Here is a 23319-nt window from a genome sequence, read left to right on the forward strand (position 1 = left end):
TCAAAGGCAGTCCTCCCACAGCATGCCCTTAAACTGCTGGATCACAGGCAGGAGTGAACCATTGCAGCCAGCTCACATCTTATCCACAGTTGTGCATTTGTGTTTTAACATGGATGAACGTTTTGCCTACTATTTGTCTGTGTCCTAGTAATGTTCTTTGTCATGTGTATGTACTCGTGTATTGTCTTTACTTTTCTATTATTAATTTGGAAAAGCTTGATTCTTTTTGTTTATTTGTTTTTGTGTTCATAGAATTTTTGCTTTTGTTGTTATTTTTGTTTTGAGTTTTGGTTTTCCAGGCTGGCGTCAAAATCATGATGCACCTGCCTCAGTTTCCCAAGTGCTGGCATAACTCATCTGCCACTGTGTCTGGGCACTTTATGCTCAGTGGGTCTTTTTTTTTTTTCTTACTTTCTTTGTTTTGGGTTTTGTTTTAGTTGGTTGGTTGGTTTTCTGTTTTGTTTTTTGTTTTGTTTTTTTTTTTTCTTTTTGCTTTGTTTCCCAAGACAGGGTTACTCTGTGTAGCCCTTGATGTCCCAGAACTCACTGTGTAGATCAGGCTGGCTTTGAACTCAGAGATCCACCTGCCTCTGCCTCCCAAATTCTGGGGCTAAAGTTGTGTGCCACCACTCATAGCTTCAGTGATCTTTTCTAAGTATCTAAATAAGCTTTCCTCCAGTTCTAATACGGTCTTTAGGGGGGGTTGTTTTATAGGGTTTTGGGTCATGGTTTTCTAAGACGGGGTTTTCTCTGCATAGCCCTGGCTGTCCTGGAAGTCATTCTGTAGACCAGGCTGGTCTCGAACTCAGAGATCTACCTGTCCCTGCCAAGTGTTGTGATTGTGTGAGATTGTTGAGACTGTGTGTGTCATCACTGTCTTTCATTTTCTAGTTGTTAGATAGGGGTTTTTTTTGGTTGTTGTTGTTGTTGTTATTGATTTGGTTTTTCCTTTTTGTTTTTTTTTTTAAGATAGGGTCTCATGTAGCCCAGCCTAGCCTAATATAGTTGTGACTTTTGTTTGTTTGTTTGTTTTCAAGACAGGGTTTCTCTGCGTAGCCCTGGCTGTCCTGGAACTCACTCTGTAGACCAGGCTGGCCTCGAACTCAGAAATCCGCCTGCCTCTGCCTCCCAAGTGCTGGGATAAAGGTGTGCACCACCACCACCCAGCCGGCTCTTAATTTTTAATATTATATCTGAAATTTATTTTAGTGTACTATATTAGGTAATAATAAGTTGGTATTTTCCCTACATTTATATTACAATCCATTTTTAAATTTGGGTGGAAGAAAATAGAATTCTAAAGAGTGAGCTTTATAGTAGTTTTGAAATTCCCTTAGAGAAATGAACCTTAGTTTTTACTTGATTGCTGCAGCCCTTCTCGCAGAACTGCCTGTGTTGTCCTGGTGTTAAGAACTATGGCCTCAGTCTTTTCTGTAGTCCTGGGCTGACAGACTGTTAACACTAACCCCGACAGCCAGCATGCACTCACAGCGGCTGTTCCCGTTCATTCACCTCGAGGCTGCACACAGCCTGCTCTGCCAGGCTGGCCCCAGCAGCAGCTTTCTGCCTCCACAGTCCTGCTGCCTACAGACCTCCGTCTGTTTACTGCCTGTCCTGCTGCCAAACCAAAGCAAAGCTCTCAAAGCCGAGGGAACAGAGCTTCCTGCCCTTTCCTCACTTTGCATGACCTCAGATTTTCTGACCCCACCCCCTTCCTTTACGTTTGTTTTTTTATATTATTTTGGTTTTGAGATAGGGTTTTTCTCCATAGCCTGGTTATCCTGGAACTGATTGTAGATCAGGGTAGCCTCGTGCTCACAGAGGTTAAGGCATGCACCACTGTGATCCTTTTAAAAAGAACTCTTTTAAAACCCCTACTTCAACTTGATCTCAACTGTATTAAAATACCTGGAACTGTGAGTTCCAGGACAGTTTGATCTTTAAGGCTTGGGAATGTGGTCCAGAGGTAGAACCTCTGTGTGGCCTGTGCAGGACCTCAGGCAGAAAGAAAAGAACAGAAAGGAAAACTGATTAGTTTATCTTAGCAAGAAGGTTAACAGAAAAGATGAATCAGAACAAGCATGAGGTTCTGAGAAAGGAGCAGTGCTGCTGAGTGGCATCCTCACAAGAGAAGGTGGAAAGTCCATTCTAATTCAAGTTATTGAAGAGGGTTCTAAGGCCTGCCTCTGAGAAGTGAGTCCAGGTGGACTCGGGAGCACTGTGTGTTTAGCTTCCTACTAAATCTCCTTCATGTCTGTTCTTAGAGCATTAGAATATCTTTAATATGAGGTCTGTAATCAATCTCTCTCTCTCTCTCTCTCTCTCTCTCTTTTCCACATGCACACACAGATCAAACCTCTGCTACAAAAGTTCAGTAGTAGAGCATATATATGCATTGCTTATGCCAAGCTGTGATTCATCAGTGATAGCAAGGATGTTTAACTTTGTGTCTCGTATGGTATTTAGAGTAGTCAGGTTGAGGAGGATGGGCGGGTCTGACACTGTTACCACTAACATTATGGGGGCAGGAGGTTAGCCTCTCTAATCGTTAGCTGTACAGTTAGGATAATGGTTGGTCTTTGTTCATATGGTGGTAAGCCTGGAACAAAATGGTTCCTGTTCAGGGCTTAGCAGAGTCTAGGGTACATGGATATATTATTGTAAGTGGGATGGTGTCTCCACACTTTACTCACTGGGTCAAAAAGTACAGAGCTCACAGTACTAGTGAAGGCCGTGTTTTTCATCTTTAGGACAAATCCAGAGACGGACACCATACAACTGAGAAGGGTCAGAAGCCTTCTCTGCATCCTTAATCAAGGGCAAAACAAGGTGGCATTTCTTGAAGCACCTCCTTTGGGTTCTGCAGTGTCCTCGTAGGCTGCTGTTGTCCAGCACACAGTTCATAATAACTAGGCTGTTCTTTTCCTCTCCTAAAGTGGCACTGTCACTGGGCAGATCTCAGTGACTGCATCGATGACACCATTTTCCACTATCACTGCCATGGTCTTGGTTTTCTAGCTCTTTAAGAAATAAGACATGAGCTGGGCAGTGGTGGCACACGCCTTTAATCCCAGCACTTGGGAGGCAGAGGCAGGTGGATTTCTGAGTTCGAGGCCAGCCTGGTCTACAGAATGAGTTCCAGGACAGCCAGGGCTACACAGAGAAACTCTGTCTCGAAAAACCTAAAAAAAGAAAGGAAGGAAGGAAGGAAGGAAAGAAGGAAGGAAGGAAGGAAGGAAGAAAGAAAGAAAGAAAGAAAGAAAGAAAGAAAGAAAGAAAGAAAGAAAGAAAGAAAGAAAGACATAAGACCTTATTCTGATAAACCATGGGTGTATGGTGGCATGTTTGCAAAGGACCCAACAGAGATGGACATTAACTTAGTATATTAATTTAGGAAATGTGTCAGTCAATGTCAGGAGGCTATTCCTAACAGGCTATTCCTTTGTGCACTGATTACTTCTTGACTTGGTGTTAATTGAGATTTTAATGAAGAAGTTGAAGAAGAATACATTTTGGGGCTGATGAGGTGGCACAGTGAGTGAAAGCTCTTCCTGCGCAGCCCTAACACTGTGCTCCGCCTCCTGATCCACTCAGGAGACAACAGGCACCCTAAAGTTGTCCACTGGCCTCCCATGTGTGTGCATACACGCAAACTACTAATAAATAAAAGTTTAGAATTTAGCCTGATGTGGTAGCACATACCTTTAATCCCAGCACTCAGGAGCCAGAGGCAGGATGATCTATGAGTTGGAAGCCAGCTTGGTCTACATAATGCATTCTGAGACAGTTAGGACTAAACAAAGAGACCCTGTCTCAAAGAAAATAAGTGAAATTATATTTTATATACCACTCCTACCTTTTCCAAATGTGACAAATGCTGTACACCAGTCTTTAAGCAGCCCCCTAAGCAAGGATTTCTTGTATGTGTTTTGAATCCCAGCATTTGCATCCTACCACCTTATCTTCAAGGCCCCAAAGAGTAACACTGTAGTTGCTGTGGGCTTCCTAGAAGGTAAATGACCCTCTTCTCCACTAGCCCCTTGGTGGTGTCTGGAGAGTAAAGGCTGTCAGTCCAAGCCAAGCCAACTATCTTTTCTGCATGAAAAAGCCAGTGCAGATCCATTCCTAATGCAGCCCTTTCTACTGTGGGATCATAGAGTATCTGCACACACTGGCTGGCTAAGGACTCTTTTTATGAGAAATGAGATGCAGTACTGTGGCTCAGAAAGAAAATGGAGGCAGGCACGTGAGCAGGGCCTGAGATGAGCCCTCAGTTGGTGGCTGCTCTAGAAGCTGGCAGTGCAGTGCAGCAAGAGAACACTGCCACTGTGCCCTCCACAGCCCTCCAAGATGCAAGAGGAGATGTGCCAGTAAGCCTCATCAGAGAAAGAGCCACTTTTATTTTGCTTGATCTTTGCCTGCCAAACTACTCAAGGGGCTTCCTGTTTTGTTTTGTTTTGTTTTTTTCCTTACTGTTACTGCCACTACTGCATTCTTTTGCTGGTGACCAGATACTGTACAAGAGTCACAAAACAAAAACAAACAAAAAACTTTAGCAGAGACAAATAAGTATATAATATCAAACCTGACGTCTAGAACTGCACTGACCTGTCAGCAGCAGAATTTTGAGGTGAAGGATTACCTAATCCCAAATATTTAGGATCAGGTTGAACAATGTACTGAGTGTCTCTCTTTAAAAAAAAAGATAATTGCCGGGCTGTGGTGGCGCACGCCTTTAATCCCAGCACTTGGGAGGCAGAGGCAGGCGGATTTAAGACATTTACTCAGTTACAATAATCACATTTTAAGTGGTCATCTTAATAATCACATTTTATGGTCATCTGCGGTCTGATATCCTGAATCTTTAATCATAGTTTCTTCACAATTAAACTCAAATAATAGCATGTACCTAGTGACCAGTAGAGTATCCTTTAAATCTACAATAAATATAGTTGTACATTGCCATCACTGGAGAAGTTTGTTTCACATCATGCTTTGATGAAAAAGCCACCCATGTCACTCCATGAATCCAGAGTGCAAACAAGGCAGGAGGTTTTTGAAGAAGTGCTCTATTTTTATGCACAGCAGAGTCCTGAGTAGGAAACCCTAAGACAAGAGGCAGTGGCGACACCGAGACCCACTTCCTAGTCTGTTTATTCATGACACAGACCACTAGCATATTTCTGCTTAGACTCCTCACACAAGTGAATGTTCTTCCTTGTAGGTAAAGATCCTTGTAGCCAGGGGTACCCAGAACCAAGTATGGAAAGCCTGGAGGGTCAGAAATCTGAAAGTAGCCATTGCTACTGGATGAATTCTAGACTGCACCGCAAACACAGATGCTAAGAAATAGGGGGATGAGGCTGGGCTGTGGACTCTGTTCTCTAGCACAAAAAAATCCCTACAACCTTCCACCTCATGGGTGCTACTCATTCCCTGCCTTTTGGTGGCCTGAAAGAGGAAAGGGACTGTTACTAGGAGTCTTCAGTTCTGAAGCCTCTCCTTCCTCCATTCTGAGTGACCTCTATAGGAAGCAGTAGTTTTCCTGACTTCAGTTTCTCCCATCCAGGGGGTGTAACAGTAACACTAAGGGCAGCAGAAACTGTTTTGTCAGGCTCTATTAGTGCAGGGGGGCATCCGACACACAGAGCTGCCTGCATTTACCATTGTGCCAGTAACAACTGTTACCATTAGGCAAAACCTCACCGGAAATGGGGAGAGAAGCAGGAGTCTACTTCAGGAAGTTCTCCAGAGGTCCCAGGCCTTCCTAACACTCAGGTACCTTCCACAGCCGGAAGGTTTCTCCGACAGCCTTTCCTAGTTCCTTACTTAGCCTCCTGCAAAGGTAGTGTGGTAGACACCTTCAGAAGTAGCAGTGCCTTTTGCAAGGTCTCCTCTCCCAATGTATGGGTTTAGCATATCTTTTAGCATAGCGTGGTATCCTACTTGTAATTGCAGCACTGTGGAGGCTGAGGTGGGGGCTCACAAGTGGGACCTCCCTGGGATGCACAGCAAGACCCTGCTAGAAAGTGTTAGGACATAGGGGCATAGGGAAGGGAAGAAAGGGGGAGAGAAGGAGAATGAGAGAGAAACTGACTCTCATCTTTGTCTTAAAGATGAGAGACTACAAGTGAGCACTGAGGGCTTCGTAGTAAATGTTAGACCATTGAGTGTTTTGTCTTTAAGGGCTCATCTGAGCTGTGCTTTGGCCTTCGAATGTAGTACTTAAATGTTACCTGTTAAAAAGCTAGATACCGCCAGGGCTACACAGAGAAACCTTGTCTTGAACCCCCTCCCCCCCAAAAAAAAAGCTAGATACCTTCCATTTGGTCCTCAGCACTACACATCAGCAAGCCAGCTTGAGGTGCCTTCATCTGCTCTTTAGTGCTCAGGCATTGTAGAACTGCTTGTTGAACCAGGTCCATTCTGAGCAGAGACCTCAAAATAGTCCTTATCACCTAGCAGGTGGATGTCACTGACCACTGCACCCCAGTGCCCTTCAGGCCAACACGGGTTTCTATATATTATTGCCCTCTTCGTTGGTTCCCAGATCTGTCTCTAGGAAAGGCAGGCTACAGTTTCTTATGATTCTAGCCACTTGTAATCAAATCAGAATCAGGTACCCATCTTAAAGTCAGCACTCTTGCAAATAGAATTTTTTGGGTTTTTTTGTTTTGTGTTTGTTTGTTTGTTTGTTTGTTTGTTCCGAGACAGGGTTTCTCTGTGTATCCATGGCTGTCCTGGAACTCACTCTGTAGACCAGGCTGGCCTTGAACTCAGAAATCTGCCTGCCTCTGCCTCCCAAGTGCTGAGATTAAAGGCCACCATCACCTGGCGCAAATAGATTTTTTTTTTTTAAATGCCAAATCCAGAGACAGTTGAACAAATTGAACTGGAGTTGTTTCTGTTCACCCTGTGCTTGGGAAGGAAACACTTGTTTGTTGGTGCCTCTCATCTTTGCAGGGTACTTAGGCGTGTTAAAGGGCCTACCTCTGTCCACACGGGGACCCACACTATCACAGCAGGGCAAGCTTTGGGTGAGCAAAGGTTTTAAAAGTCTTAAGTAAAAGAGGACCTTCCTCTTGTAGTTTATGCTTCTGTTAGGATTTTGAAGGAATGTCAGCATGCTGTTATTAACTCTAATAACGTGCACATCCCAGCCTGGATGCTCTGGGGCCTTCTGACTCTCATGTTACCTGTGTAAATACAGGATTCACTTCCCTGCATCCAACTATACCATTTGCTTAATAAAGAGCAAATGTGCAGAGCCCAGCAGCAGCAGCCTAGAAGAAGTAATCTGAACAGGATAAATATGCTTCCTTTTTGTGCGATGCTCTCTCCATCTCCTGCCAGGAGTAGGGTATCAAATGAAGGGGAGGTTGTGGTTGGAGCCGGTAAAGTGAATGTCTAAGTGGCACCTGCTCCGTCCAGTAGATCCACTTTCCTGGGCCTCCCACCACACATCTGCTCCTGACAAAGCTTCCTTTTCCTCCTATTGGTCAGGTTGAGAGCAAAGGCCCAGCAAGGAGACATGCTGGCTTTGCTTTATCAGCACAATTGCCTGTGACATTATAATTACACCAAATCTTCATTATCAGAAGGGCCCCAATTTAGAGATTTTTCAGAGCCTAAATGGGGTTTTCACAGTGAAATTGATTTTAAAAAATCTTTGATTTTGTCAAGTCAGCAATTGGATTTGAGAATCACTGAAAGGGTCTAAGTATGGGAACTGAGCCATTGGCTCTGAGCAGTGCAGCAAGGGCTGTGCTATCAGATTGGCTCACCCGAGAGCCAGCGAGTGCTTCTGACTGCTGGCCAGTAGCAGCTTCTCCACAGTGCTCAGCTCTAACTGTAGGTACACTTTATACTGTGTGCTGCTTGTAACGCTGGTGCGGCTTCCTGCAGGCCCAAGGGACTACAGAGTGTTAAAATGATTTGGTAGAGTGGGGTAGAGAATTGTGACATAAAATAAGAAATGTCCAGGAAATATATTTCAGGCTAACACAAAGCACCCATTTTCAGATTGAGTTTCCATCTAAAGAAAGGCAACTCTTCTGATGTCTGTGTGACTGATGGACATCTATAGTGTGGGACTGGTATTTTGTGTCTGTATGTGTCTGTGTGTCTGTGTGACTGTGTGACTGATGGACATCTATAGTGTGGGATTGGCATACTAGAAACTCTAGACTTTTTTTTTTTTTTTTTTTAAGATTTATTTATGGGGCTGGTGAGATGGCTCAGTGGGTAAGCACACTGATTGCTCTTCTGAAGGTTCTGAGTTCAATTCCCAGCAACCACATGGTGGCTCACAACCATCTGTACAGCTACAGTGTACTCATATACATAAAATAAATAAATCTTTTTAAAAAATAATCATTTTTTAAAAAGATTTATTTATTACATATGAGTACACTGTAGCTGTCTTCAGACACACCAGAGAAGGGCATCAGATCCCATCACAGATGGTTGTGAGCCACCATGGAGTTGCTGGGAATTGAATTCAAGACCTCTGCAAGAGCAGTCAGTGCTCTTAACTGCTGAGCCATCTCTCCAACCCGATACTCTAGATTTTTAATATTCCAGTAAGTGGCTTAGATAAAGTTGATTCAAATGAAATTTAAAGTATAGTTCCTTAGTCACCCTAAGACAGATTGAACATGTCTTTTTATAGATAGTTCCCAGAGACATTAGGCCAAACTTCAAATATCTTGGATTCTTTAGGAATCTTTGGAATATGTTTCTGGCCATACTACCTAGACTGTATTCTCAAGGGTTTTTTTGTTTTGAGACAGAGTTTCTCTGTATAAGTCTGGATGTCTTAGAACTTGTTCTGTAGAGTCCGCCTGCCTCTGCCTTCTGAGTGCTGGAGTTAGAGGCATGTGCCACCACTGCCTGGTTTAGTTTTAAAAAAAAAAAAAATGCCTCCAAGGATTGCCCCACTATCCTCACAAAAAGAAAGGGAAAAAAATACTGAAATATACTAAGTGAGGAAGGGATTTGATTTTAAGAATGCCTACTTTTTGATGTTTTGAGACAGGTTCAGTATGCAGAGCTGGCTGGCTTGGAACTCACTCTGTGGAGCAGGCTGTCCTCAAACTCACAGAGAGTCACTTGCCTCTGCTTCCCAAGTGCTAAGATTCAAGGTGTGCACCACCACACTGAGCGGGAATGAACGTCTGTTTTCAGTTTATCCTCTCCCTGGCTGCCTCTTCCCTAAGCTTTTATGGCCCAGCTATGAGGACTAAACAGTTTTGTGGTTTTTTTCCTCAATAGTCTTTAACAAGAGGCCAGACGTAGGTGAATTGTTCATTGCTTAAGGTGTGGACAGTGCTCCTGGGAGTCAAAAAGTAGGTTGTTGGCAGTGTCCTGTCCCAGTAAGGCCGAGGTATAAATGGCTTTAATCTTGCTTCCTCCTTGCCTCTGCTTCGAATAGCCACCACATGGTTGCTTTGACAACTGGGCAAAAGCTCATATAAAATAAACACTTTTGCTTCACATTTAGGCAGTATCTTTTTTTTTTAACTTAACTAATAAATGTAATGTTACTTAAGCATAAATTGGCCCTCATAGTCAAAAGTGACCTGTGGATTTTATAAGTATAATCAGTTCTTGGTTGTCACATACAGATTATCTCTCATGTAGATTACTTGTGACACATTTTAAATCCTTGGGCAGTTTCTCTAAGCAGACCAGTGTAAGCCTAGACCCTCCCCACCACCCCCCGCCCAGCTGCTGGGTGCTTAGGAAATACAAATTAGTTTTCATATTAGCTTAAGGAAGACATAATTAGGAAGGTAGATCTGCTGCAAGAAAACCACATCATAACCGCTACTTTAGGACAGTGGCAAGCAGGAGGAACCGACTCACCCTCTGGCCTCTGGCTTGACTAAGGGCTCGCTGTAAGTTACACTTTTGTAAGTGCATGCACCATATACACTCAGTGAGCTGCTGTGTTGATGAGCTGAGTTTGTTAATAAATGTTTCACAGAACACTGTACACCAGGGTATATGGGAAGCTGCAAAGCTGTGGCAGATTCTAGTGGCCCGTCCTGCCGAGCGCCTTTAACAGTTCTATGTTCTTGTCAGGCCTCTTTATGGCAGACTGTGGAGGTTGCAAGTGGATCCTGGCAAGAAGGCTACAGGTGGGTTCGTCTTTGGGGAGAGAAGGAAGCAGCTGAGTGCGCAGTAACTGCAACGCTGCCATTCCAGGCTCTGCTGCTTCTGTGGATGGCCTGATTCCCTTGTAAAGAACTTGTCCCTAGCAGACAAGATGGCTATGCGAGTATAGTTCAGATGCGAGAGACAGAGAAAGTGAATGGTCACAGTTACTGGTCTTGGCGAATAAACAGACTCCAAGATGGTGTCAGTCCTGCCAGTGAAGAAGAAGAAACCTTTAGCTGTCACAGTAGGGGAGCTGCTGCACTAGACCCTGATGTGGGGTTTCGCCCCTAAAGGCATCGTTGGAGCATTTCAAAGAGGTCACTGCAATCTGTACTTCAGTGAGAAGAAAGGAAGTGTTCCTTGCTGGGTTGTCTTGGTGCTGGCAGCTTACATCTTTTCAGATCCTGCTTTTTTACAAGAACTCAAAGCTGAGTGGCAACCCATAAAACCACTGAAGAGGGGACAGTACCCAGGGTGCACTCTGGACCATGATTGTCTTCCTGACTCCTGTGTGAGAACTCAGTCTTTGACTCCTGATAATTAAAACCCAATAAAAGAGTGACTCGTTTAAAAAAAAAAAAGAAAAAGATGAGGCTTTACTAAGGTAGTTGTCTCTATGTGTAATTATGTCAAATTCTGGAAGTGTCTTCTTTCTGGGTGGCTTCTCTGTGAGCCTGGCACTCCTTGTTCTGCATTAAAACTCAGCTTGGTCCTAGCACTCAGGAGGCAGAGACAGGTGAATCTCTGAGTTGGAGAGCAGCCTGATCTACAAAGTGAGTCCAGAGTTACATAGAGAAACCATATCTTGAAAAAAACAAAAACCACCCAGAGCTGGGTAACTTTCTTCTGAGAGGGTATTCAAGCCTCTAGTGTGTGGGTTGGTGGTCCTGATCTTATTCTTCCTGTCTTCTCTCAACAGTTGGGTCCTGAGCTGAGTACATGTTCTACTCTCTAATTGAAGGTTTATTTCTATTTCAGTTTTCAGAAAAGCATTAATGGTTAGGTCAGCAAGCCTAGAATTCAGGTAAGCCAACATTGGGGTTCAATCTATAGGATGATGAACCATGGGGGTTCTGATGCCAAAACACAGAGTCTTATTACATAGTATTCCTGAGCATATCCAGGGTGTTCAAGAGGAAACCATGAGTTCATATTTCCAAGATATCTTTGAGATACATTTACTAAAAAAGTAAAAATGAATTTAATTTTAACATTTTTGATTTATGGGCAAGGGTGCAAGAAGAGTTTCTTTGAAGCCTTAAAGGCAAAAGACAGAGGGACAGTGTCCCAGCTGGCCAGCACTGCTGGGAACCTTATTTCCTAGACGCATTGTTTTCCCCACAGTGTACCTTGAGATTGTCTGGCCAGAAGAGAGGAAGCTTTGAGTACTGAGAAGGACCCAGTACTGAGGCTGCTCCTAGCTTCATGAGTCTGTTGAGGGCTTGCCTGGTGTAACACATTGGATCTATAAATTCCCCAAATGCTTCAGACTCGGCCCACAAGGGAAAGCTGAAAGGCCCTTGCTCCACCATGTGTGACTGGCAGGGCTACCTGGCTCTTTCACTTGAGGTTGGTATTCTTTTCATGGCCTTCTTCTCTTGGCCCCTCTCTCCATCTTCTTCCCATTTGGTCCTTCCTTGGACATCTGCCTCTTCCTCCCATCTACATGCTGGACTAGCTTCCCTCCTGACTTTCTCTGCTTACCTGCCAGGTAGCCAGGCCTGTTTTGATTCACACAATAGTACTTTTCTTAGATATGAGCCACTGGTATGTTCTTCCAAGTCTTCAAGGGAATCATCAGAAGACTTCCTTCCCCTTAAATCTTGCAGTCCTTTAGGGACTTGACAAGTTTTGTGACATGGGAATGGTGCTTTAATTCCTTGTTCCTTCCCTTTTTTTCTTCTCAGACTTATTTAATTTTGTATATGTAAATATTTTGCCTACATCAGTATGTATCTGTGTACATGATGCCTGCAGAGGTCAGAAGAGGGCATCAGGTCCCTGGAACTGGAGTTAAGGATGGATGTGGTACTGAGAACCAAACCCAGGTCCTCCACAAGAGCAACCATTGCTATTAACTCTGAGTGGTGTCTTCAGAGCTTTCTCCTTCATTTTCCTCTCTGGTCATGGACTCTCCACTTAGGCCAATGTTCTCCCACTACCTGTTTTAGTCTTCATGTTAATAAACTACAGAAGACATTACAATATCACTTCCTTTTAGTTTGAAGAATCATTTCTCAGTCAGTTGTAGTGGTCCATGCCTGTAATTGCAGCATTCAAGAGGCTGAGACAGGAGGATTGCTGAATGTAAGGCCAGCCTGTGCCATACAGTGAGTTCCAGCCAAGGCTACATGTCTCAAACCAACTGTTGTGTTTATTCTTTGTGTTTATTTTGTTTAGCTATTTTTTTTTTCCTGTTGTGATCATCAGTATTTCCACAGCCAACTCACAGGCCTTTGGACTGAAAGATTAAGTTACAGCAAACAATTCCCAAAGGTTTCCCAGCTTGGAAGGCAAATGAAAGACCCATTCTATCCAAAGCTGTCTATCCTGCCCTATCTTGTCTTGAGGTGGGGAAGGGCAAGCTACTGTAGTGCTGGGTAACCAACCCGTCCTGAAAGCCCTGTGTTGTGTTTGGTTCATGTCTGTCCTGTTCACTTCTGAGAAGTTCTTGATAATATCATACTGTAAGTGATCACTCATATATGACACATTTACTTCAGTGCTGGGAATTGAACCCATAGCCTTCATATGTTAGGCAAGCATTTTACCCCTAAGCTACATCCCCAGCCCTAACACTGTTCCTGTTTCTAACTTTGTTAATTGGGTTAGTGGCTTGCCCAGGGTTGCATGCTCACCTGTGCACTCAGTTATCGGGGTCTGTGTGCTCAGTTAGCGGCTGCTTCATCTCCCTCATATGGTTCCATTGCTGTGAGGTGCATGGGACGCTGCCAGCTGGTCCTCTTTGCATGAGTCCATGGCTGTCATCTGGAGTCTGTGTCCTTGGAGGCTTTCAGCAAATGATCTGCCCTGCTGTAGGAACAAATTCCTGTTGCAAGGTGTGTGCTGTATCTGCTTGTCTGCTGCTTCCTGGGAGCATTCATCTGCCACTTGGAACCCAAACCACACTTCTCAATCACAGTCATCTTGAAAAGCAGCTGACAAGTACTGTAGACCTACTGTGTGCTAGACACTGTACCAAGGGTTTTCTATGTCAACATATGTTCAGGTCCCCTATGAGATTACTAGTGACCATCTTACATGTGAGGAAACTAAGGCCCACAGATGTTCAATGACAGAATTCACATGGGTCATTGTGGCTAAGAACGTTTTAATGGAAGTCAGATAACCTATAGAGTAAAATAACCCCACCCCCACCCCCGGGGGAAGCCATCAAGCTCCAGCGAAGCCTTTGGCCTCAGCCGCTTAAGGATGCTTGTGGAGAAAGCTGCTGTGCTCTCTAGAGCAAAAGGCTTCAAGGCCCTTCAGTGTGAAGAGGGCGAGGCAGGATGGAGTGAAGCCCCATTTCTTAAAAAGTCATGAAGAACATCAGTGTGTTGTAACAGGGCCAGTTACTGAACACTTCCTGTGTCCAGGTTCGCAGCTGAAAGTTCGCAGACTTGTTAAGGGAAGCACAGGAGCCACGTGGAAGCAGGGCAGGTCTGTGCAGACTTGGTATCAAGTGAATGGCGGAGTCCATAACATCACAGGAGGCAGAGAACACACCTGGAAAGATGTGGGGACTGTCAGAAGAGCCCTGCTCAGCCTGCAGGGCAGATCTAGGCAGGGAGATACGCTTTGGGGAGAGCTGAGGACTGTGATGGAGGGATAATGCAGGGAACTTGTAGGAAAAGTTAGTGTATACTTGCTCAAGATTCAGCTAACCGAGATGTGATGGTTATATACTCTCAGCTCCTGGGAAGCTGAGGCAGCAGGATTTCGAGTTTGAGACCATCCTGGGTTAAAGTGCTGAGGAGACCGAGAAGTACCTGGAACTGAGCAGGTCAATGCTTTACCAAACATCTCTAAGGCTGGGTTTGCAGCACTCCAACTAGAGTACTTTCTCACTGCAGGCCCAGATGGAGTTCATGCATGGACCATCAGCAAAGCCGTGACGGCTCCTCAGGCTGCAGGAAAGATTCATACAGAGTTTGGAAAGGGATTCATTATGGCGGAAGTAATGAAAGACGAAGATCTTAAAGAGGAAAGTTCTGAGAGCGCAGCTAAGGCTGCTGGGAAGTGCAAGCAACAAGGCAGAGCTTACGTTGTTGAAGACGGAGATATCATCTTCTTCAAATTTAATTCACCTCAGCAGTTGAAAAAGAAATAACATTTTAGCTCTTAGCTTTAGCATATGTCTGGTTTGGGTTTGGTCTTGACTGTGGGGTAGTTGGGTTGGTTTGGTTTTTAACTAAGTTTCTGAAAACTGAAGTTACAGTGCTGGAATGGGACTCATAAATTATTACTGCCATTGAAGTAGGAGAAACCGAGTTCTGGTTTATTTTTGAAAGAGTTTGGGGTTGCAGAGTTGATTAGCAGTTAGGAGTGCTCACTTTCCTTTCAGAAAACCCGTGTTGGCTGGAGAGATGGCTCAGTGGTTAAGAGGACTGACTGCTCCTCCAGCTGTCCCTCTTCTGATGTGTCTAAAGACAGTTACAGTGTACTTATATAATAAATCAATCTTTAAAAAAACAAACAATGTGAGGCAGTTCACAACTCCAGCTCCAAGGGGTCTGCGTACATCTCATTCCCTTATACATACGCATGAATAAAGTTAATAAAAATAATTTTTTACAAGAAGGAAGGAGAGTTGACAAGGTTTGATGATGTATTGGATGTAAAGATGTCCTGAGGGTGGTTTCGGAGGCTTGATCCTTAGCCTCACGGAGGCTGTAATTGCCGAGTATTGAGGTAAGGAAGGCAGGGAAGACTGGGTATGCTTTACCGCTTATGCTCAGCAGTGATACCCTACAGATTGTATTGTAATCAAGACAGAACAGGGTCAGGCTTCATTTAAGAGGAAACATGCTCATAGGGTTGACAGTTTCTCTAGGAAGTTTGCTGATCCTGAAGATCTGAACTTTCTGAGTTCCTTGTCAGCTCTCTTCTGGCAATGCTGCCATGATGTGCTGCCATGATGTACCATGAAGCCTGGAGAGGCAGCAGTGAGTTCGGAGGAGCCAGTCCTCTACCTGCTGGCCAGGGTGCTAGGCGTTGGGTATTGTGCGTGAAAGGCTCCCAGATCTAAATCCAAAGCCCAGACATCTAGCTTGGGGGAGGGGTGTGCAATGAACATCCATTTGCCTGTTTGTTTTGTTGTCTTTAAGACGGAGTCTTCCTGTGTTGACAAGGCTGGCCTCAGAGGCTGTGAGCTAGGACTGCAGTCATGCACTGCCTTACCTGGCTTTGGGGCCTCGAAGGTGGTCTTGACTTTGAGACAGGATCTCACTCACCATGTAGCCTGGGCTAGCCTCAGACCATCCTGCCTACCTGCCTATTCTGCCTCCCAAGTGTTCATTTTATAGACATCTACCACCACACCTAGTAGCTGCAAATGTAACATTGTCATATTACATTTTTGTGTGTGTGTGTGGTGTGTGTGTCTGTGTGAGCACACTTGTACCAGGACACATAGGTAGAGATCTGAGAACTACTTAATGAAGTCAGTTCTCTCCATCCATCATGTGGGTTCTGGGAATTGAACTCGGGTTGTTAGGTTTGGTGGTAAGCACCTTTACCTGCTGAACCATCTTGTCTGTCCTTGAATTTTGTTTTTGCTAAACTTTAGGAGGTGGGTCTCATTTTGTGGCCCTGGCTGGCCTAGGACTGGCTCTGCTGACCAGACTGTCCTCAAACACAAAAATATTTACCTGTTTCTTGTCTCCCTAGTGCTGGAACTGGATAAGTGTTTTGCGGCTGAGCATCATACCTGTAATCAGAACACCTGAGTAAGGCAGGAAGCGTGCCAGGAGTTTGAGGCTAACCTGGGTTACACAATAAGATCCTGTCTCAAAACAAAACAAAGGGTAGTAAACTTTTAATTTAAAAGGACTTTCGATTTGCTAAACATCTAAGCATTTGTGTGGCTTTGACCTTTTGGACTACTAGAGTCTTTAGAACATGGTGAGTGGGCCTCCCTGAGAAACCCTGGATTCTGCTCGTTTACAGAGACGCTAGCCTACATCCCTCTCCAGGTCCTAGCACAAGTCAAGGGACATGCAGCCACACACAAACCATGGAGTCTAGTTACCAAGACTGTACTGGAGCTTCCTGAAAAGGGAAAGAATCTTCGGGCTCTTAAAGTAGAACATGAAGGGTTTCCTGTTGCTTAATCAATTGAAATGACCCAGAATACAAGCGTGGATTAGCATGTGCCTCTAGATTAGGGCTAATCAGGGGCAGGCTGAGCAGATGTAGGGGCAGTCCCGGCCTGATTACTGAGCCTCAGCATTTAATCATCTCTTCCAAGGGCAGTCGCCCGACTTAGTGCGTGCGTACTGGGTTTCAAAGCCTTCAGTCCCTCCCCCGAGCCATGGACATAAAGGCTGCTAGGTCAGAGACACAGGAGATTTAATCTAATCCCATGTCAAAATGCCTGCATGGGTGTTTGTGTGAGAGAGAGATCTTAAAATCCCTACATGAAGTCGGTGATGTGTTTATTTAAGGTGGCTGTCTGCTGAGAGCGCGTGTAGAAGAGGCATTCGGAGGTTGTCGGTGACCATGTTTATGGAGTTTCTCTCTTTGAAAAGCCTTTAGGATTGTCAGTTACTCACCTTGAGACAGCTTTGTGTGGAAGTCGTTTTGTAACTCAGTACAACTGAGGCCAAATTTGCTTCTTCCCTGAGTTATGTGAAATACACAACATGTGATCTGTAAAAAGAATGTTTTATTTGGATAGGTCTTGGGTGTGGTTTTTTTACTTTGTTTTTATTTTTGGAGAAAGTGTCCTCCCTATTTAGCCCAGGCTGGTCTTGGAGTTAAGGCAGCTCTCCTGGCTCCTTAGGCTACAGGCAAGCCACCACCCTTAACAGTGATTGGAGTTTGAGTTTTCATTTATGAGTGTGGGGAACCGTGTTGAGCACTTGCTCACTGTTAGGGCTCGGTGATAGGCTGGGTCCCTTCTTACGGAAATAAGACGTGCCAACAGTGACAACGTGTAAGGACCGTCCCTCTGTCTGGGCCAAGTGCTGTGAGGCTACCAGGAAACAGGACCCAAGTCATTGGAGGACAGAGACTTGGAGAGCCAGAGAGCAAGCCAAGGGCAGGTGCTGCAAAAGTCACGGTGCATAAAAACATGGAGGTGCTTGTGTGGAGAAGCTCGAGTACATCCCAGCCCTTGCAGACCAGAGCACAGTGGGCGCATGCCTGTATTCCTAGCACTTGGCAGGAGACTCAAAGGTTCAAGGCCAGCCTATGCTCCATTTTGGGACCCTGACTCAAAAGGAGAAAATGGACGAGAACAATTCATGAGAGCCTTGAACACCATGTCAAAGCATCTCAGTATTATTAACATGGTGGTGTCTAAGGGTGAGACTAAAGGACTAAGCAACGTAGTATAAATAAAACTAATTTCTGAGCCTGGTGGTGGTGGTGGCGGCGGCGGCGGCGCACACCTTTAGTCCCAGCGCTTGGGAGGCAGAGGCAGGCGGATTTCTGAGTTCGAGGCCAGCCTGGTCTACAGAGTGAGTTCCAGGACAGCCAGGACTACACAGAGAAATCCTGTCTTGAAAAAACAATAAATAAATAAATAAATAAATAAATAAATAAAAATAAAAACAAAAACTAATTTCTGTGGCAAGGGAGGGTGAATGGAGAGAATTGATTCAGCACTTGATTTGCAATGATTTAGGAGGAACCAGACCACCTTCACCCTGAAGCCTCAACCTCCTACTCCTTCCCAGTCCTCTACCAGTGTCTCCACATCACACAGACAAGAACGCTCCCTCAGCCCCAGCCTCTCAAGGGAGCTGTACTGACCCACCTGTGTTTTATTAACATGCTCTTATAAGTGGGGTTTTAAAATGACTGTCATCAAAACAAGCCTGTTTCATGTTGTACCATCAAATGCTTATCCCTAAATTGACAAAACTGACTCTTAGAAAATGCTCACACACAGTCAACACTGTGAAATCAGATTTTCTTTTGCATTAATTTCCTTTGGTTTGGATTCACACGCACAGTTGGACAGGTGCACACACATGTACATGCATTCATGCCACCAAGTGTGTGTGATAGTCAGGAGACAACTTTTGGGAGTCATTGCTCTCCATCCACCATGTAGGTCCTGGGCACTGAATTCAGATCAGGATTGCTTAAAAGGCTCCCACCCACCAGGTCTTCGAGCTAGCCCTGACTTCTCCCTCTTTTTCTTTTCTTTTGGAGACAAGGTCTCACTGTTTGTCCTGGCTGGCCTGGAACTCAGCTGTGTAGATCAGATTGACCTTCAACTCGCAGAGATCCTGCCTGCCTCTTCTTCCTGGTGCTGCCTCAACATTCAACCAGTTGTTTCCCGCTTTAATCCTTCTGATGCTCCTGGCACTCAGGCCCAGCCCTGCCCCTGTCTTGTTCCCCTTGTCTCTGTTCAGGGTCTCCAGAGCCTGTTCTTGAGGTTCTTGTGCACATTTTCTGAGAGAAAGTGCATGGGCAGCTAAAGTTTGACCCATAGCTGAAGTTGTGTCAAGTGTAATTCATATAGATCATCTTAGCTGGGTGTAGAATTCTAGGCTGAAAGCAATTCAGGGCCGCTTGAGCCAGGATGCTTGAAGGCAGGGCTCCGTCATCTTAGCTTCTCGGTTGTGTCCAGTATATTGCATATGCTCCTGATCCCTGCTTCATTCTTCCTAGAGTCTTTCGGGCTCTTCACTGTCTCCCTTGTATGCTGAGATGTGTCTGGATCTCTTGCTGTCTGTCCATTGCACCTAAAGCATCAAGTGGCTTTTTCCATGCCAAACTTGCTTTTCAATAATAGAAGTTTGCTTGTTTGCTAATTTCCCTACTTTCTAATCTTTTTCTAGCCTCTGGAGTTTTTCCTTGTTATATTATAACCTTTGCAATGTGTTTTATTTATTGCACGTTTTATTGTTAAATTGTTCTTGTATTTTTCTTTTCTTGTTGGTTGTAGGATTTTGGGGTTGCCCAGGGTGTTGTTACTGCTGCTGCTGCTGTTTTTTTTGGGGGGAAAGGTCTCACTCTGTGGTTCACATTGGTTTCAAACTCATAGTTGTCTTCTCTTAGCCTCCTGGGCGCTAGGATTAGAGACATACTTTATTGCAAGTTTGGGAGTTTGAAATCTGATTGGGTAGGAGGGTGGGGAGATGGTTTTGGGGCTGCTGTTTGTGGTGTTAGGAATCTAACTTTAAAGCCTCATACATGCTAGACAAGACTTCTTCCACTGGGCTAGACTCCCAGCTCTTTATTTTTGTATTTCTGAAATGAAGTCCCCTATGCTATAGCCTACGTTAACCTGAAACTCCTGAGCTCAGGTAATTCTGTCTCAGATTCCCACTACAGGTGTGTGGGGATTGTTTGTGTGTGTGTGTGTGTGTGTGTGTGTGTGTGTGTGTGTGTGTGTTATTAGAACAGGCCATTCCACTCACCTTAATTTCACTATTAGTGGGTTTTAGGGGATGGGTCTGAATCTCAGATCTTCTGTCACAATGGTCTAGGTGTTAAGGTTTGGGGCTCCTACCTACTAACCTGGTCAGCTAAATGCTAGTTTTCACTGTTATTGTCCTCCTCTGTCTCCCTGAAGGATCCGGGCCCCCACGCCCTGAGTCCCTTTGGGCAGAAGTTACCACTTCCACTCCACTGACAGACTAGTTTTGCTTGGGGGCTTGCAAAGCACAGCCCTTCCTTGTCCATTGTAACTCTACTTCCAACAAGAAAACAAGGCCGATGCACACAAGTATTTGGCCCAAGTGAACTGGAAATGAAGCCCACTTCTCCAAAGCTTCATGCCCTATGTACTACACAGTGGTGCTGGGAGATAGTTGGGCTGTGTATGTTTGTTTTGCTGTTGCTTTTAGCTGCTCCTAAACTGTTTTTTAAATTATACCAGTCTGTGAAATCCTACAATTTGGAGACAAATGAGCTAATTTGGTTCAATTCATTTTCACATTTGACTCTGGAGGAAAAAACCGAGATGGACCATCTTTCCCAGCTGATAGAAGCTTGAGCTTGGGCAGCTAGAGGGCTGAAAAGGACCAGCAGCATAGCCCAGGAGCAGATGTGCTGCTGGCCTGGCGGCAGGGTGGGAGACTCACACTGGTGGGCGGGGCTTCCTAAAGATGGAAGGGAAGTGTTTTCACAGTGTTCCCACACTCTTCCTGAGAGTCTAAGAATTAAAATTGAAGTGAGGAGAGAGATTTACTACCAGGCACCAAGTACATACCCAGAATCTGAGTACTTGGGAGGCTGAAGCAAAGGGAGCAAGAGCTCAAGGCCAACCTGGGCTTCACAGTAGGACCTTGTCTCTAAAAAGAAAGTTGAGACTTATCTGTGCCTGGGAAGCAGGTAAGTCATTGACCCTGAGGCTGGCAGGCAGCGATGTCCCGAAGGACCAGAGCCAGTTTCCCGAGCCAGTACCTGGGTCCCGAGCATGGACCCCACCAACGGTCTTGCTTTGTCTCTGCAGGCCTGGTCCAGATCCCTGTGAGCATGTACCAGACTGTGGTAACCAGCCTCGCCCAGGGCAACGGGCCAGTGCAGGTGGCCATGGCCCCAGTGACCACCAGGATATCAGACAGCGCAGTGACCATGGACGGCCAGGCTGTGGAGGTGGTGACATTGGAACAGTGACATGGAGCTCTATCATGGCATCCTTTTCTAGTCTACTTCAAGAGTTTTTTACATGTTTGCAGCGGTGCAATCAAATGGAATCAAGTCTCTCGACTTGGAAAGAAAGTTTTGGTAACCTTTTTTTAAGAAGGAGAAAAGGCGGCAGATTTTGGAATCACATTTTTTTTAAAGCACCACTTCTGGGATCTGGTGGAGTGAGAAACGACACCGATTTCACTGTCCCAAAAAGCCAAATTGTGGCCAGACTTCTTTGTGCGGAAATGTGTGTATACTTACGTGTGTGTACGTGTGAGTGTGAATATATGTATATGTGTACATATGGACATACACATTTACATATATGTATAAAGTGTATATGTACATACATATATATGTATGAAACCCGCATGGAATTACCTGTATGAAATCAAGGTGAACTGTGGGAACAAAAGAACCCACCCAGTTTAGTGGGTGGTGGGTACACGACCAGACACAGTCGCCTGGTTTTCGCTCATACCAGGGTCATGCATTGAGCTACTGACAGACTCGGGCAGAGGTGACCACGTCCTTCACCAAAGCTGCCTCCCAGTGGCCGCCTAGACCTCTGCTAGATTCCCCGAGGGAAGGAAGATCCAGGACACCGAGTGGTCCAGAACGTGCTCACCAAGTCCAGTGACTGCGAGCGCGCTTTGCCAGCAGAGACACTCTTCCAGCTGGCCCAGGTGCTGACCTTGCCACAGGCAGGTAAATGTCCTGCAGGCTCCTGGCAGGGCCAAGAAATCGTTCCTCAGCCTCCCATCTTCTCCCTTCCCAGGAATCCTCAGTCTCATGACTATTAAAGAATTGCTCAGTTGTAAGGTCAGTCATGTTACAAACTGAAGGTAACACAAGTGTTAAGGGTCTGAGGAATGTTCATGGAGCAGGCGGGTGTAAGTGCAGGGTGTGTGAGTGAGTGAGTGAGTGAGTGAGTGTGTGTGTGTGTGTGTGTGTGTGTAAGAGAGAGATGGAGAGAATGGGAAGGGTATAGGAGAGCAAAAAAGGAAGGAGGGAGAAAACTTCATAAATCAGGGTGCGCCCGTGGGAACCAGTGTTCTCCAGCTGTCCGCAGCTATATTTCAGCAGAGGAGGCTGCCTCATGCAGGACCTCTGCGCAAAGGCTGGCCGTCACAGATGTGTCCGAAGGCTCTGTGAGGACTGTTCTCCCAGGCACATCCTGGCGGCACATTCCTGGGACAGCTTTCCTGCTCATGGTGTGGATTGCACTGAGCAGTCGTTGTCACTGTGAGCTTCTGTGCTTTCCAGCCACAAGCCCTGAGTCTCCCGTGGCTCATTCATCTGATGTCTTGACAAGCCAAATCTCCGCTCCTTGCGTGCAGGGACTCTTCCTCCTTCCTGCCAGCCCTCTCCCGTGTGTGATAGTGTATTTAATGTGGTGGTTTTGGTTTTTTGTTTTTTAATGAGACATTAAAAGATTCTTCATGTCTTGCTCAGCCTTTGAGAAAAGTTTCCAATTCTTATATTTGCTTGTTTTATATAAAACTATACAATGTTCTTTGTATGTTCTTTTCTGTACGTAATAAGGGAGGAGCGGGAAATTTACATATAAATGTCCTGGTTCTACAATTTGTTACTTTTCTTTTTACTGTGAAGCAGTCCAGGGGCTCTAAGGTCCACGGTTCTTTGTGGTGAAATAACTTCCCAATAGTTTGAGAAATTGCCAAGAAGATAAAAGCAAGTTCCCAGCAGCAGAGCATGGATTCTGTGTTGTTCTCCATTCTGTCTAAACTGCCTCATTCAATAAATAGTTTAATGTGGCAACAAAAAGTGCCCCTCTCTCTAGCAGCCTTGGCCACTTGGGCTCATTGTCCTTTACAAAAGACATGCACTAGAGGTCGTTAGACTGGACCAACTCTAGGAGCTACAGAAGGCTCTGGGAGGAAGGAGACCTGTCCAGGCTCCCTAGTGCTGCATCAACACCGCCAGGCCCGACAAAGTCTGTTTTCTGTATCGTGGTTTTCTGGAACAGTCGCACTTCAAAAAGCCTCAAGATGGTTTGAAGGTTCTACTCTGGAATTGATTTAGGTGTTTATTTGACCCTTGCATCTTAAGGATTTCCCTAGTGAGTGTGTTTGATTCATGAAATGTCTTCAGAGCAAAAGGTCCAAGCCCTGAGTTGCTTTCTATATCCTCCTTTCTTGGTTTCTCATACACCACACTCACTGTTTGAATGTGTGGGTCACTGCTGGAAGCTGCCACACCCTGACTCCAGCTCCTCCCGAAGTCTGTGTGTCTCCTCACTCACTCGAGCTGTGCTTCGTCTCACCCTTGAGTGCCTTTTTCTGCCTGTTTTGTTTGTAGACGTCTCAGTGAGTCTTCAGCTGA

The 23319-nt window shown here is 45.2% G+C and overlaps 1 protein-coding gene across 13 annotated transcripts in view; it reads left to right on the top strand.

The window, feature by feature from the left end:
* Nrf1 (nuclear respiratory factor 1) overlaps positions 1-22687 on the top strand; it is a 107715-nt gene extending 85028 nt beyond the window's left edge. For 5 of the 13 annotated variants that reach the window (XM_031381398.1, XM_031381397.1, XM_031381400.1 and 2 more), the window contains one exon: positions 14235-14965. In XM_031381398.1, the coding sequence (XP_031237258.1) occupies positions 14235-14491 (257 nt within the window). In that variant the 3' untranslated portion in view covers positions 14492-14965. Of the gene's footprint in view, positions 1-10086; positions 10143-11139; positions 11173-14234; positions 14966-20794 lie in introns of those variants that run through there. The other 8 variants (XM_031381403.1, XM_031381405.1, XM_031381404.1 and 5 more) reach the window with 6 other exon arrangements.
* Positions 22688-23319: the final 632 nt, after the last annotated feature.

Source organism: Mastomys coucha, unplaced genomic scaffold, assembly GCF_008632895.1.
Source record: "Mastomys coucha isolate ucsf_1 unplaced genomic scaffold, UCSF_Mcou_1 pScaffold20, whole genome shotgun sequence".
Lineage (NCBI taxonomy): Eukaryota > Metazoa > Chordata > Mammalia > Rodentia > Muridae > Mastomys > Mastomys coucha.